Source organism: Priapulus caudatus, unplaced genomic scaffold (genome assembly GCF_000485595.1).
Source record: "Priapulus caudatus unplaced genomic scaffold, Priapulus_caudatus-5.0.1 Scaffold144, whole genome shotgun sequence".
NCBI classification, from domain to species: domain Eukaryota; kingdom Metazoa; phylum Priapulida; class Priapulimorpha; order Priapulimorphida; family Priapulidae; genus Priapulus; species Priapulus caudatus.
Window position 1 is genome coordinate 19,654 of NW_014577205.1, and position 16,704 is coordinate 36,357.

Sequence of the window (16,704 nt, forward strand, 5' to 3'; positions counted from 1 at the left end):
TATATATATATATATACATATTTGATATGTTCGTTTTTATTAGGCTAATGATCTAATCGCTAATTTATTAACCTGGACTCATTAATTACACATAATTGATATAATTAACTGACAATAAGCCGCTGTGTGTTTGCAGGCAACTGACACACGACCAGATCAAGCTTCGCACGCACTTCAACAAGGAGTCGCAAGCAAACAAGAGGCTGTCAATGGAGAACGAGCAGCTACAGTGGCGCCTCCACCAGGAGCCGTGTGACGCGGTGCGGCGTCACAGCAGCCGCTCGGGCGGGTCCTCGCCTCCGGCGCACGACGTAACCAACGGCGACGGCGGCGACGCAGACGTGTTCATGAGCCCGCACACAACGCCGAAGAACTCACGCAACAGCCCGACAACGCCATCTAGCGGCAGACTTCTCAACCAGCCGCTGCGAGAGAAGAGTCCGTATTCAGAGCACGAGGAAAAGTAGGAGGCGACAGTGTCTCCATCTAGTGGTACTATGACACCACCTGATGAAACATTAATCTGATGAGATAGTCCCGTCACAAAATCTAATGGTGACGCCACCAAATGAGAGGGTAATGCCACCTGGTGGGACAGATGTGTAAAAAATAAGACGGTGATGCCACCTGATGGGATAGGGCTACCCTGGTTTCTTTACCAGATGGTGGCAGGTATGTAGGTGGTTCCGTAAGTGCATTACTACCAACCTTCACATGCCAACAACACACAAGTGCTACTGGACTAAGCTTATAACCACGGCTCGCCAAGATGGCAACGATGTAGATATGTCCCTCATTCAGCGCACGTTCTGGTGTGGGCTCTCTCTCCCTGTCTTCTCTTGTCTCTCTTCATCTTTTGCTCCCTTTTTCTCCTTTGTCCTTTTCTCTTGCCCCATCTATACATCACCACGACCTCTTCTGTTCCCACTCTCCTACATACTGCTGCCACCCTCCACCATGGCACAGCCCACACATCGCGTGAAGGGAGGCGGCCGGGCGCTAGCGCATGAAACATGTTCTTACGCGTCAGAGTAGTCGGACGATTGCAGTGGGTCCTGGTCGGTTAAACAACTGAGCATTTAATCGGCAATACTTCGCTGGTCGCGAGGACGACTGAATCGGCAACGGAGTTTATGATTCGTCGTGGCGATCCGGTGACGAGGGTTCCACCAATCATGATTTTTACTATTATTAATTACTTTACAACGTCTTAATTAAGTGGTAGTTCTATCGCAGCGTTCATTAAGCTTCCCCCTCGATCCCGTATATATGTATTGTATGTATGTACAGTTGTTTGTGTGCGTTACGAATCTCACTGTAAATATGTTAACGTCGTCGGCAGTGCTAGTCACAACCCGACCGCCTCCTCCAACACCTCCTCCTCCTCCAACACCCCTCCTTCTGCTCCTCCACCCCTCCTCCTCCTCCACCACCCCTCCTCCTCCTCCACCACCCCTCCTCCTTTTCGTTTATTATTAGAGCTGTACCGTGTTAGAGTTATTATTGATGACGTTTTAACTTATTGAGGCGGTTTTCATGGCGGTAATTAAGCGGCTAGGTTTCCGCCTCCACCACGGCTTATGCTGCAGCAGTTTCCTGCTAACATATAGTGGAGCGTGAAGCTGTATGGGTGCGGGAGGGAGGGTGCGATCGAGCGGAGGCGGGGTAACGGTCGTCACGCTTCGAGAAAGGAATTTTGCGAATCTGAATTCGAGAATTTTGTGCGGGAATGTATGATACAGAATACACCGATGTATAAATATCGTTTATTTATTTTGCCGATAGTTTGAGGGGTCCCGAGAGTGCGATTAGAGACAGTGCTTGCTAACGTAGAACCTGTGTAGATAGGAGAGTCTGGCTGCGTGCTGGGCTCACTATAACTGTAACCCCTAACGTAGCTCAGGGGGGGGGCAAGGTCGTAGGGTCAACGAGTGGGAGGCAGTGTTAAGCATGTAGTGATGAGGCAATGACTCCCCGTGACACTACGTCGTCGCATACACACGCGCCGTCACTGCAGTCGCTGATTGTGGCGGATGGGTCGCGGGGAGGGGCGTGGCGGGGCGTGGCAGGGTGTAGTCGAGCGAGGGTAGCGTGATGTGGACACGCCCACCCTCCCTCCCTCCCTGACCAGTGCGTGACGTCACGCACGCTCCCTGTCACTCAACATGTACCGTGTAACACAAGCAGAAAGCTGCTAACTAATACAATACTAATGCTGCCCGCGGACATTACTCGTGTGATTTAGAAGCTAACGCTCCGGCCGCTGCATTCTGTGGCTGGTGAGCGAGCGTCTCACGGAATTGTTGCGCCGTGGGGAAAGAGTTAGATATTTAACGCAGCAGACTCATGTGTTAGTGGGAGCATCGCGACTCGGGTCATGACCCCGATGCATGACGTCAGCATAGCGTAATCACAATGAACTGTATTTATCCCCTCATGATGAATACAGCAAACTACATGTGCTCTATAAATACAGAGAAAAATAAAATGGTTTTATTCGACTATTCAAACACCTGTCCCGTGTTTTTGCATTCGCACATTTGATTATGACACGCCGCACGTCAGGTGTAATTAAATACACCGACCACGGCACGCTACATCTGCCTCATTACAAACTTTGTTTCACGGAAAAACAGTCTCATTTCATAAAAACTCAAGGCTTTATTTAATAGCAGAAAGTTTCAGAATTCAGTACATTATTGCTATAATAATTTCAGCAAATCAGGCAAACTGGCTGCACTTTGCTTAATACTAATTATACCCTTTGGCACAGATTAACAGTGAGATCATATCAAATACAATCATTCAGATTCGCAATTCTTATCCTAGAATTTCTAGCTGTGGGGATGTAGCATCAGCAGATCGCTACGTTGTTATTACAATCAGCAACGATTCCTTCCTTGATACAAAACCAATGACCAGTATATCAACTGTCTCTCCTGTAGCAATCCTTTACTAGCGTAAGACATCCCCCTTAATTTAGCAGTCTGATATCTTATACACTCAGTGAATACGTTTACCTTTTTCATTTTCCTACTTTCTATTAGTTCTTGCCATGACTAGTGTCTGACTGTTTTTAATCACAGTAATTAAACATGGTCTGCATCTCCACAGCAGTCTGACATCGGTGTAATCAACACAATTAGTGTCAGACTCTCTTAAATCACAGTTAATTACCACAGTCCACCTCCCTCAGTACCAGCTAGTAACCTGAGACCTGTTTTCACACACATTAGTCAGTTTTTATGTCTATAAATACGTCTAAAATGTCAGATCGTTTATAGTAAAGTGTCATGCACAAATTATGACATTTTAGATTTACGATAGACACAAGTATTCACGATGTTTCTGGCAACAGGTTCCAATGTCCACCTCAGTAGCAGTCTCACTGACTCACTCTCCACCTCAGTAGCAGTCTCACTGACTCACTCTCCACCTCAGTAGCAGTCTCACTGACTCACTCTCACCGACACCATCAGAGCATCTCACTGACGTCACTCTCCAACCTCCAGTAGCAGGTCTCACTGACTCACTCTCGCACCTGCAGAGCAAGTCTCACTGACTCTATCTCTCTCTATCTCTATATCTAGCTCTCACTGGACATTCACTCTCCACCTCAGTACAGTCTCACTGAACTCAACTCTCACAACCCCTCAGTACAGTCTCACTGACCTCACTCTCCACCTACAGTAGCAGCCTCAGTGACTCACTCTCACACTCAGTAGCAGTTCCTTCACTGACTCACGTGCCTCGCCACCTATCAGTAGCAATTTCTCACTTGACTCACTCTCCATTCTCAGTGCAAATCTCACATTTGAACTCACTCTCCACCTCAGTAAACAGTCATCACTGAACTAAATTCAATCCACCTCGTCAAGTAGGCAGTCCACTGAGACTCACTCCTCACCTCAGTAGCTGAGTCTCACTGACTCACTCCTCACCTCAAGTAGCAGTCTCACTGACTCGATCCTCCCACACTCAGTAAGCGAATTCCTCAACTGATCAACTTTCACCTCAAAGTATCAGTCTACACTGAACTCACTCTCCATCTCTCAGTAGCAGTCTCCACTGACTCACTCGATCCACCTCAGTAGCATGTCTCACTGACTGCATATCTACACCTCAGTAGCAATCCTCCAGATGACTCACTCATCCATACTTCAGTAGCAATCTCACCTGCACTCACCTTTCACACTCATAAGCAGTACTCACTGACGTCCACTCTCACCACCTCAGTAGGCAGCCACACTGACTCACTCCTCCACCCAGTAGCAGTCTCACCTAGCGACTACCACCACTCATTCTCACAGCCTCAGTAAGCAGTAACATCACTGAACTCACTGACTCCCATCCAGAGCAATCTCAACTGACTGGCTCACTCCCAATCTCAGAGTACAGTCTCACTGACACTCACTGCTCCACCTCAGTAGCAGCTACACTGACTTCACTCTATCCACCTCCAGTAGCAGTACCAGTGGACCACTCTCACAGCCTCAAGTAGCAGTCTCAGCTGACTCACTCTCCAACCTCAGATGACGCCCAGATGACCACTGCTACCCCACCACACTCAAAGTATGCAGTCTCACTGACAATCACTCTCAGCACCATCAAGTAAGCAGTCTCAGCTGAAACATCCACTCTCCATCTGCAGATCAGCGCAATACTTCACACTCACTCTCCACCTCAGTAGCAGTCGTCACTGACTCAATTTCTCCACGACTCAGTAGACAGGTCCCACTGACTCAACTCTCACCTCAGTAGCAGTCATCACATGACTCACTCTCACCATCAGTAAGCAGTTCTCACTGAACTCACCTCCACCTCCAGTACAAATCTCACTGACTCACTTTACACCTCAGTAGCAGTCCTCACTGACTCACTGCTCCCAACCTCAGTAGCAGTCTAACCACTGACTCACTCTCCACCGTCAGTACAGTTCATCACTGCGACTCATTCTCATCACCCTCAGTAGCAGTCATCACTGTACTTCACATCTCGACATCTCAGTAGCAATCTACACTTGAACTCACATTTCACCTCAGTAGCTAGTCTCACTGACTCACATCATCCCACCTCAGTACAGTCTCACTGACTCAACTCCCACCCTCAGTAGCAGTAACTCAACTTGACTCATCTCCACAACAACTCAGTAAGCAGTCTCACTGACTCACGTCGATCACAAATACTCAGTAGCAATCTCACCTGCACTCACTCCTCCATCTCAGTAGCATCTCACTAGACATCACCTCTCCACCATCGTAAGCAGTCTACACTGACCTCACTCTCCATCTCAGTAGGACAGTCTCGCACTTACTCACTCTCACGCACCACTCAGTAGCACGTCTCACTGACTACACTACTCGAGTACTACACAAGTAGACAGTCGGTGACCATTATCTCCGCGTCTCATCGTCTCGCGAGGCACACATCTCCTGTATGAGGTCGTCCAGTATTGTCTCGAGCACCGCACAGCACCGTCTCGCCGTGTCTCGCTCCCCGCTCCTCGCCGTCCCTCCGCCTCCATCACGAGCCTCAGCAGCCCCGCGTCCTCGTCGCCCCCGGCAACCGGGAGGCGGGGAGAGTTGGGCGTCGCCGTGGCGACGGACCTGCCAGCGAGGAGTGCGCCGAGAGCGCGCAGGTCGGCTAGCGCCCTCTGCTGGACGGAGTCGTCATAGTCGGTCGTCGCCTCCAGCAGCGAGCGAACGCAGCCAGCAGCGACCAGGACGCTGAAGGCTCCTGCGGCGCCCTCTGGGGTGAGCGTCGGCGATGTGCGGCCGTCGTCGGCGCCCCCTGGTGGCGTGAAGGTGTCGGTAACGAGCTCGCGCCAGAAGGTGAGTGCGGTGAGCTTGACCTCCCAGTCAAGGTCGCGGGTCGCTGCCTGCATGATGGAACAGAGACGGTCCAGGACGGTGCCCTCCCCATCGTTGTCTCCCTCCCCTGCATCCTCCTTGCTCCTGTCTCCTTCTTTCATCTCCTCCTCTCCGTTGTCGACTGCTTTTCCAGCATCCTCATCCTCACTCACCGCAGCCTCACCTGCAGCAATCTTCCCGACATCCTCACTCACCGCAGTCTCACCTGCAGCAATCTTCCCGACATCCTCACTCACCGCAGCCTTCCCATGCAAAGCAATCTTCCGACATCTGTCCTTGTTTCTGCTCCCTCTCCAAATCTCCTCTCTACTGTCATCACCTTCCTTCCCTCATCCTCACTCACCCAGCTCACTGCAGTAATCTTCCCCTCATGCCTCAATCACGACGCAACCCTTGACGCTGCAGTAATAATCCTCCCTACATCTTCACTGTTTCTGACTCCCTCTCCCAATCTCCTTCCTCTCTGTCATCACATTCCTTCCCTCATCCTTCCTTCACGCAAATCCTCTCCAGCTTCACTGTTGTTTTCCTCCTCCTTCCTCCTCCTCCTCCTCACTCGACTTCTTCCTCCCATCACTCCCTCGCTCCTCATCGCCTCCTCTACTCGCCCATCACTCCTCCTACTCCCGCGCGGTTTGTTTCGCTCGACCAGCTGCGCGAGTCGTCGTCATCGCAATACGTGTCGTCGGAAGAGGGCGAGCGTGCGCCACCTTGTGTTCAGGGCGGGCGGCGGCAAGTGGCGGGGTAAGAGCTGCAGCAGCAAACCTATGGCAGTGGAGCGACGGAGGAAAAGCCTCCGTAGTCACGTGAATCACGCTTCTCGCCACTGCTCAAATCCCATCCGATCCTGGCAGCAAAACACGGGAAGAGTGAAGATAGGGACATGTGACAGTAAGGCAAGCAAGCAGTAAGCAGCAGCAGTAGCGAGCAGCAGCAGCAGTTAAGCAGTAAATAGGTCAGCAAGTAGCAGCAATGGCAAATAATAGCAGGCAGTTAGTAGTAACAGCCAATAGCAAGCAAATAAATTGCAGCAGCAGCAGCCAGTAGTAGCAGGCAGTATCAGTAGCAAGCAGGGCAGTAATCAGCAGCAGTAGCAACAGCATCAGCAGCCAGACAGCAGAAGCAGCAGTAGCAGGCAGTAGCAGCAGTAGGGCCAAGCAGGCAAGGCAAAGCGGTAAGTAGTAGCACAGTATCAGTAGCAACGCAGCAGTAATTAGCAGCAGGTAGCAGCAGCAAGCAGAGCAGCAGCAAAGCAGCAGTCAGCAGTAGCAAGCAGTAGCAGGCAGTAGCAAAGCACGCAGCACAGCAGTAGTAGCTAGCAAGTATCAAGTAGCAAGCAGCAGTAAGATAAGGCAGCAAGTAGCAGGCAGCACAGCAGCAGCGCAAGCAGCAGTAGCAGCAGTAAGCTAGCAGTAAGCAGCAGTAGCAGCAAGTAAGACAAGGCAGCAGCAGTAAACAGTAGTAAGTAGCACAGTAAATCAGTAGCAGTGCAGCAAAAGTAATAGCAGCAGTAGCAGCAACAAGCAAAGCACAGCAGGCAGGCAGCAGTAGCAGCAGTAGCAGCAGTAAGACAGCAGTAGCAGCAGCAGCAGCAGTAGTAGTAGGCAGCAGTGGCAGCAGCAACAGGCAGCGAGAAGTAGTAGGCAACAGGCAGCAATGTAGTAGCACATAGCAAGCAGCAGTAGCAAGCAGATATAGCAGCAGCAGCAGTAGCAGTAGTAGCAGTAGTAGCAAAGCACCAATAAGTAACATAGTACAGTAGTAGCAGCACAAATTGATCCGGATCACGCACCAAAAATGTAATCAAATATCTAAGTTACCTCCATTCTGAACCATATCCTGAAAAATTTTATGACAATCCGTCACATAACTTTTTTCAGTTAAGGCTGTAAACACAAACAAAACCCACACCAAACCAAACAACACAAACGCCGAACAAACAACATCGCCGGGTGAAAACATAACCTCCTGCCAACCCCTTGGCGGAGGTAATAATTTCTGTATAGGCAGCAGGTGTACATGTACATGTGAAGCTTCAGAAGTGGAAAGCATTAGCTAGAGAGTTGAATAATCATTCACCCCACTCACACCCTGCCTCCATCCGGACGCTAATCTAAAACAAACGAACGTCCTCCCAAAAAACAACAACTCTACTCACCAGGTCGCAGTGGCAGTCCCGCCAGAGGGCGCCGCTGTGTGCGTCGTCGTTGAACAGCGCGCCCGTCGCCTCGATCGCGGTCGCGCGGACGTAGCTCTCCGCGTCATTCGTCGCTCTGTAGCAGACGCCGTGCAGACGCCCTCGCACCAGCCAATCAGAGAGCGGGGAGCAGCCGGCGAGCCGACACAGACATGCGAGACACGAATCACGAACCTCCCAACGCACGTCCAGACTACGCTTGTTCAGCACGTCGCCCGCTGCCATCAGCGCCACCTACAGCCACGCGAGAAAGCGGTGAGTCACACATCGCCGCGTGTTACGGAGACATAACGCGAGTCAATCAGACCAGAGCTGATTGTGACTTCGTCCAATGATTCTAGTAATTTCTGTAGCTGAAGCAATTTTGAAAATAAAAAATGTGACTGACTAGAGAGTCTTATGATGCAACTATTGTTAAACTGCCTGACGATGTGTCTTACACATACTATTATTTTCGGAAATTCCAATATGGAAACAAGGTACTAGGTACGAGATACAAGGTACGAGCTCATCCAGTTAGTCACACATCTCCTGGCCTCGGTAAATGTTACTACAGCTGCCGGAAATTTTAATTCACGTAAGCGCTCTATCCTGCTATACATTCGCGCTTCACGGCTCAGGCTGCGTGGGGCGTGTAAACCACACAGCAGGGAGAGAGAACTAACAATCACATGCAGCACCTCTAACTCCGCGGCGATGGCTGGCTCTGTCGCAACAGCCAGCAACGCCAGCCCGAGAATGCGCACGACTTGCACCACCAGGGGGCAGGACAGCTGCGGGTTGTCGGCGGCGCCACACAGCATCACAATCAGCTCCTCCGCCTCGTCGTTGTCCATCGCCACGGTAACTAAGGATGCAACGTGACACGTTATTACTCATACATACGTGTATTATGTAGACACCAATCAGCATGCCACACACCTGGTGCAGGCCCTCTCATCCACACGGGTGGATTACGCTTCTAGGTGTGATGACTAAGAACATTAGGGTTGATCACCGAGCGATCGGTTAGCAAGCAACAGCAGCAACGCTCTCACCTGAGCCATCCAACGTCGCTTCTACCACCCCGAGTGCCGCGGATGTCACTCTGTCACCAGGGGGTGCATGCGAACGGCCGCTCGCGTCTGCCACCAGAGTGCGCTTCAGCATGTCCATCATTGGCCGGCGGATGACACGGTGTGTGGCCTGTGATCGACGAGACGAAACGTAGATAACGTCAAACACGGCGATCGAACGATCGAACACGGTGATTGAACGATCGAACAGTGATTAAACAGCAAACACAGCGATTGAACGATGGAACGATGGAACACGGTGATCGAACGATCGAACACGGTGATCGAACGATCGAACACGGTGATCAAATGATCGAACACGGCGATCGAACGATGGAACACGGTGATCGAACAATCGAACGATCGAACACCATGATCTAACGATGGAACACGGCGATCGAACACCATGATCTAACGATGGAACACGGCGATCGAACACCATGATCTAACGATCGAACACGGCGATTGAACACCGTGTCGAACGATCGAACGATGGAACTCGGCGAACGAACACCGTGATCGAACAATCGAACGATGGAACATGGCGATGGAACATCGTGATCAAACGATCGAACGATGGAACACAGACCTGTGGACAGCTGTTGTCTGCTACGAGGGATTTCACGGCAGCGAGACTGTGGAGCAGGGCGTCCGCATTGTCGTTGCCGTGGCGACCGTCGGAGGAGGAGCGCTGCCTCAGCATCACAGACACGGGTTCCAGCATGATGTCGAGAAACTCCTGCCAATCTGGCGTGTTGCCATGCCTGCAACGTCATCATCGATAACATATCACACCTTATTATGAGAGTAAACACACTGTATACAAGTATACCGTAATACTCTGCAGTGTATACTGCCTGTTTCTACCTGCCACACTGCTCCTTACTCTGGTACCTATATTGGTAACTACAACATATTGAGACAGCAGAGCAGTGAAAAAGATTCACGGGGGCTCGGGGCGATTTAGCCCCCGAAATGCCAAAAAGAGCCCCGGAAATGCCAAAAAGAGCCCCCGGAAATTTGCATAGAGTTCAATGCAAACCAAATTTTAGAGTGCTATTTTCATGCACGCGAGCTTGAAAAGTAGCCCCCGAAAAATAAATTTTATTTTTTTCCCTGCAGCAGAGACAGATGTCTCAGGAGGCACTCACCTGAACCGTCTCATCGTGGCTGCAGCCAGCATCAGTGCTGCCCGCGTAAACCCGCGTCGTCTCAGTAACCCTCGCGCTAACTCCCGCAGCTCCGCCACGTCCGTCGCCATGGCGACCGCGAGACCCGTCGACGCCTCACAGACGCGTGCGTCTCCCGCGTCGTAGAGCGTCGCCAGCGCCTCCGCGTCGCCACATCGCAGGGCAACAAGGTTGGAGACGGCACCCGTCTCACTCAGCAGCACCAGCAGCTGCATCGCGTTGGTGCGGGCGCGCTCAGATCTCCACGTCCGCTCGCAGCCGTCGTACTGCCGATGCGTCGCCGCGGCAACCGCCGCATCGCCGAACGCGACTCCGACAAGCTGGCGGATGCAGAACCCCGGGTCGCTCAACGCAGCGGCGCCACCTGGCGGCAGTTCCTCCGCCTCCTGGATGCTGTGCGCGTCGCCTAGGTAACGGCCGAGGAAGTGCTGGGCGGAGCCGCAGACGAAGATGCTGCTGTCGCTGAGAGCGAGGAAAGCTAGCTTCACGAGCTTAGCTGAAATATTCGCGCGTATGTCGTGTCACTGTGAGCATCCGGCCGCCGCCGCCGCCGCCGCCACGCCGCAGTCATGGGTCCGATAAACAGCTACTGATAACTAATGATAATAGCTTGTGATAATAATAACACCTGATAATAACACCTGATAATAACACCTGATAGTAACACCTGATAATAACACCTGATAATAACACCTGAGAGCTATCACTAGCTCTTGATCAGATATGTCACATTGACGATTATGCTTCGAGTGACATACCCTGCCACTCCTGCACTCCCTAGTTTGAAATGCATGGAGAAGGCAGAATACTGCCTACGACTTGGGAAGGGGCTGTCCTCGTGGGTAAGCTACTACAGACACTCACACGTTGGGTTGTAGCGCAGCCACCGCATGCCAGCTGCATGCTTCGTGAGGTCACACAAGGCTCTCAAAGACCGCCTCTCTCTCACGGAGGCTTTGGGCCCACATCTTTCCTCCCCTTCACACACGCCGCAAGAACCTGAAACACAAGAACATTCTGTGTGCGTGAGAACAAATTTGAAAAACTGAGGGAGGTTATGGTTCTTAAACGTTCCACGTGTTAAAGCACCCTACACCCCCTCCACACACCCGCCCACCACACACACATCCTGACCACCCACACACCCACACACAACACAGCACCCACACACCGCCACCCACAACACACACCCACACACACATCGCCCACCCACACACACAGACACCCACCACCCAACAACCCACACACAACACACACCACACGACACACCACGCACGCACGCACGCACCACGCGCACGCCACGCACGCACGCACGCACGCCACGCACGCACGCACGCACGCACGCTACGCACGCACACACACACATACATTACACACACACACACACACACACACACCCACCCACACACACAAACTGAGGAGATGGTCTAACGTCTCCACGTGTTAAACATTTTGTGCGTTTTATTTAGGCAACATTTAAAAACAAAATATCGAAACGTGACAATGTCCTGCGATCGCGTTCTAGCTCAAATGCTGTCAAATCGTGGCTTACTGCTGCAATGGAAGGGTTGACACATGAATGGTTTAAGAAGATAATTAGTGGTGGGGTGTGACCATAGGGCAGGGGTAGAAATTAACTTTTGAACACAACGGACTCCCTGCCCTCAAAAAGAGAGAGTCCGCAGCAAAATGAGGGAGTCCACAGTCTGAGGTTCAAAATTAAAGATATTAAAACAATAACGCATGTGCTTATTTTTAAGATTCATGCAGTTGCAGGCCTGCCAAATTTTCTTTGGACATTAACTGAAAAAGTACGGTAATTCCACGAGGCCGTGCTCCGGAACGAACTAGATAGTATGGCAGAATTTCCAGCGAGTCACACGGACTCCTGCATATGTCAAATCAGGGAATCCAACAGTAAATCAGGGAGTATTCGACTCCGGACTCCCGTTAATTTCGCACCCTGATAGGGTGTGACTCGTGCATTCTGTGCCACTACTACCTAAGAGTAGAAGATCTGTCGTAAAGGTCAGGAGAAAAATATTTACCACACCGGAAATAATTTACTTCAATAAGCACCACGACCCGGAGTTTCCTGCCTACCCTGATAGTCTGCCTCTCATCAGCAGAAATGCCTCTTCCGTCCTGCAGATGACCCCCACTAGCCGCACAGCAAACGACGCCAGCGCCGGTCTAACGGCCGTGTTTTGTTGGACGGATGCCAGGAACTGCGTGATGCCATCGTCGCCGGCGAGATGCACACCTACAGCACAAACGAGCGAGTCGATGAACAACCTGACAGCCAATCACAGCGCTCGATACGTGGTCATGTACTGAAAGCAGTTCCCTGGATAGATGACTACGATATAGGATTGAGTACGTAGTAGTAGTAATTATAAGAGGTTGGCTTAACATAGCTATCAAAGACTAACCCCAACTTCCTAACCATACAGGGTTTGTGCATGAATGCACGCATGCTCATAGAAGAGTATAAATATGTTCATAGTGTAACCTAGCTCTAGTACTATAGCCCGCGTTCGATTAACTGCCGCAGGCAACGGCCTGCGGCAGTTAATCGAACGCGGGCTATAGTACTAGAGCTAAGTGTAACCAAACATGAATTAAAGTGAACTGAATTGAATTGAATTGAATCGAACCGTTGCTATACCTCCGTACGCGGACAGCGCAGTTAGCAGACTGTCCAAACTCGTGTCATCCCTCGGAAAGTTTCCATCGAGGAGAAATCCCAGCAGCTCTCTCAACTTCCTGAGGCCCTGGTTGTTCTCACCGACCATTCTCGTCGTCGGCGCACTCTAGTGGCGAATCGCAGAAATACACTGACAGTTTGAATTTTAGAAGAACGTGTGTAGATTATTTAGCTCCAAGACACGGTCATACATCTGCATATGACTGTGTACAACATAATCATTATACCCTGTGTAATAACGTGAGGAGTGTCATAATTCCAATACATGTACATTTTGACGATTTTCGCTTTTCGAACGTTAGCAAGTTAGCCGTGTATATGCCTTATATTAACGCTGCTTTAATTCAGAATCTTACAGAGCTTATTTCACACATAATTTACTAACTTGTAATTGTATGTATAGGTAACCGCACCGATTTATCTTAGAAAAGGGCGATCTCACGTTTTTTTACAAGATCATGGCGGTCCAAATCATAGATATCACGTCTTTCTCAGTTTATGTTGCCTGCTGCCACTACCGCCACTCTATAATTTATACTGTATTAAATTATAGTACATGTATTAATCACTTGTACGTACAATTCGGTCAAAATAGTGAGAGAATATTCCTTATACAATTAGAAATACAATCTCAATACCAACTTACTAACTCTTAGGCTTTACGATCGTGGTCCCTCACATTACATGACTGGACGATGCTGCCACCACGCGGCAAACGCCGGCATTACAACTGATTACATGATAGACTGGTACCCGGTCCCACCTTTCGGCTTAGGGTTAGGGTTAGGGTTAGGGTTGGGGTTAGGGTTACGAGAATCGAGTAATCGAGGTGGGAGCGAGTACCAGTCTAACTACATGACTGGACGATGCTGCCAACACGCGGTGAACATGTGAAGTATTATTGCTTTTCACAGCAATTAATTACGATTAATCACGCCTGGATTGTAATTTTTTACAATTAGTGAATTATATCAATATTATATGACATGTGCAGCTGTATATCCAGTCGATCCTATGTTCATAGACGAACGTCTATAGCTTTAGTGCGAACGTGATTCTCTCTCTTTCTTTCTATCTCTCTGCATCCCGCTCTCCCTCTGTCTCTCCCTCTCTCTCTCTCTCTCTCTCTCTCTCTCTCTCTCTCTTTCTCCTTTCTTGGGCACTCTCGCTCTTTTCTTGCGTTATAACTCTCCTTTTCTCTCTCTCCCTTTTCTTGCGCGTGCTCTCTCTCCTGTCTTGCGCGCTCTCTTTCTCCTTTCTTGCGCACATTCACGATTATGCTTCGAGTGACATACCCTGCCACTCCTGCACTCCCTAGTTTGAAATGCATGGAGAAGGCAGAATACTGCCTACGACTTGGGAAGGGGTTGTCCTCGCGGGTAAGCTACTACACTAAGACACTCACACGTTGGGTTGTAGCGCAGCCACCGCATGCCAGCTGCATGCTTCGTGAGGTCACACAGGCTCTCAAAGACCGCCTCTCTCACGGAGGCTTGGGCCCACACTTCCTCCCCTGACACACGCCCGAAGAACCTGAAACACAAGAACATCTGTGTGGTGAAACACATTTGAAAAACTGAGGAGATGGTCTAACGTCTCCACGTGTTAAACACCTACACCCCCTCCACACACCCACACAGACGCATACGCACACGCGCACATACACGTAGGAACGTACTCGCACACACACACACACAAACACACACGCACTAACACGTACACCCCCTCCACACACCCACACAGACGCATACGCACACGCGCACATACACGTAGGAACGTACTCGCGCACATAGCCACATACTCACACTCGTACAAACAAACGCACGCAACCGCGCACACATTCACACACCCACACATATATATATACACACGCACTATAAGCCATGCTGCGATATATGGTAAATGTAGGGATTAGAGCGAAGTCTAAAACGAAACAGCGTAACTCATCGAGATATCCACAACTTTTCCGTGCCATAGATAATAGCGTGCTATATATACATATAGACTTGAAGATTCTATAAAGATGAAAGCGCTTGTGTAAAACGTCGGATTATTCTTATTATTTATTGTGCAACCTAAGAACCTTTCTCCTATATAACGCGCGCGCTCTCTCTCCTTTCCTTTGCACACTCTCTCTCCTTTCTTGCACGCACTCTCTCTCTCCTTTCTTGCGCGCGCTCTCTCTCTCTCTCTCTCTCTCCTTTCTTGCGCGCACGCACTCTCTCTCCTTTCCTACGCGTGCTCTCTCTCTCTCGCTCATTTTTGCGCGCGCGCTCTCTCTCCTTTCCTGTGCACACTCTCTCTCCTTTCTTGCACGCGCTCTATCTCTCCTTTCTTGCGCGCGATCTCTGTTTCTCCTTTCTTGTGCGCACGATCTCTGTTTCTCCTTTCTTGTGCGCGCTCTCTCTCTTTTCTTGCGCGCGCTCTCTCTCCTTTCTTGCGAGCGCGCTCTCTCTCCTTTCTCGCGCGCACGCTATCTCTCCTTTCCTGTGCGTGCTCTCCCTCTCTCTCCTTTCTTGCGCGCGCGCTCTCTCTCCTTTCCTGCGCGCGCGCTCTCTCTCTTTCTCCTTTCTCGTGCACACTCTCTCTCTCTACTTTCTCATGCGCGCGCTCTCTCTCCTTTCTCGTGCACGCGCTCTCTCTCTTTCTCCTTTCTCATGCGCGCGCTCTTTCTCCTTTCTCGTGCGCGCGCTCTCTCTCCTTTCTTGTGCGCAGTCTCTCTCCTTTCCTGCGCGTGCTCTCTCTCTCTCTTTTCTCCTTTTTTGCGCCGTCTCTCTCCTTTCTTGTGTGCACTCTCTCTCCTTTCCTGCGCGCACTCTCCCTCTCTCATTTCCCGTGTGTGCTCTCCCTCTCTGCGTTCTTGTGCACTCTCTCTTTTCTTTCTTACGCGATCTCTACCTCTCTTCCTAGCGCGTGCTTTCTCTCCTTTTCTGCACGCACTTTCTCTCTTTCTGTGCGCGACAGCGAACACGTGCCCGCATTTAAAAGAAGGTAGGTATACACTTAAATATAAATCTTTACGTGTGTGTGCGTGCGTGCGTACGCGTAATAACTTATGGTTTCCGTCGATTGTGAGGGATTAAGCAGTACCTACTCGGCAGTAGTGCTATGCTGCAAGTTATGTTATACGTTCGTGTTTATATAATTTCATATACAGTTATATGGCGGAAAAAATGACTGCATGAGTAGAGCTTAGATGTGCTCGAATGTCTTATTGTAACTTGTTTACTGTGTAGAATATAATCAAGAGCTTTTAGAGAATGTGACGCGTCATCGGCCGACCAATCGGAGGGCCCGCAGCTTGTGCACTAAAGCTGACGCGATGTTTTGTGGTTGCATTATTTAGGCTGGCTATCGTGTGTGGCAATGACATGCACATGGAGATGGGTGGATAGTTACTGGTAATTTAAAACGAATTCTTTCAATGTATGGCCCCTATTCGACTGCGCGACTGTTTTTCAGGCACAAATGTGGTGACAGTTAGTAATTTTGCGATATTTTTTTTAAACGCTGGACAACATATGACATAACTCTCATGGTGCACAGCTGAAGTACATGGCTACCTAGCTTTATTATTGCCACTCGGCCGAAAACGGTCGAAATACTATTTTTCAGCTCCTGAAGTTCAATTCTTAAGTATAGGAGCCTATGGAGGATTTAAAGGAACAGTAGCCTCTAGGTTCTA

General features: G+C 50.1%; 3 protein-coding genes and 1 long non-coding RNA gene across 4 annotated transcripts in view; 1 reads left to right on the top strand and 3 right to left on the bottom strand.

Annotated features, from left to right (window-relative positions):
* The window catches only part of LOC106806146 (microtubule-associated tumor suppressor candidate 2-like), a 9,877-nt gene extending 7,367 nt beyond the window's left edge, over positions 1–2,510 (top strand). The window contains exon 12 of the mRNA XM_014808009.1: positions 137–2,510. Within this exon, the coding sequence (XP_014663495.1) occupies positions 137–467 (331 nt within the window). The 3' untranslated portion in view covers positions 468–2,510. The remainder of the gene's footprint in view (positions 1–136) is intronic.
* Positions 2,511–2,636: 126 nt separating this feature from the next.
* Positions 2,637–3,729, bottom strand: LOC106806154. The gene is made up of 2 exons (XR_001393507.1): positions 3,673–3,729; positions 2,637–3,456 (listed from the first exon to the last, which is right to left on the bottom strand). It is a non-coding gene; the product is annotated as an uncharacterized LOC106806154 (long non-coding RNA).
* A 786-nt stretch (positions 3,730–4,515) lies between these two features.
* Positions 4,516–16,704, bottom strand: part of LOC106806148 — a 104,156-nt gene continuing 91,967 nt past the window's right edge. Inside the window, exons 2-9 of the mRNA XM_014808011.1 lie at positions 14,425–14,552; positions 10,274–10,808; positions 9,712–9,886; positions 9,105–9,252; positions 8,748–8,914; positions 8,029–8,301; positions 5,508–6,112; positions 4,516–4,645 (exon numbers count right to left, since the gene is read on the bottom strand). Of these exons, the coding sequence (XP_014663497.1) occupies positions 4,516–4,645; positions 5,508–6,112; positions 8,029–8,301; positions 8,748–8,914; positions 9,105–9,252; positions 9,712–9,886; positions 10,274–10,808; positions 14,425–14,552 (2,161 nt within the window). The remainder of the gene's footprint in view (positions 4,646–5,507; positions 6,113–8,028; positions 8,302–8,747; positions 8,915–9,104; positions 9,253–9,711; positions 9,887–10,273; positions 10,809–14,424; positions 14,553–16,704) is intronic.
* LOC106806153 lies at positions 11,273–13,685 on the bottom strand. Its single transcript, XM_014808016.1, has 4 exons — positions 13,462–13,685; positions 12,981–13,125; positions 12,416–12,575; positions 11,273–11,311 (listed from the first exon to the last, which is right to left on the bottom strand). Exons 2-4 carry the CDS (start codon positions 13,105–13,107, stop codon positions 11,293–11,295), a joined length of 306 nt encoding a protein of 101 aa, XP_014663502.1. The 5' UTR covers positions 13,108–13,125; positions 13,462–13,685; the 3' UTR covers positions 11,273–11,292.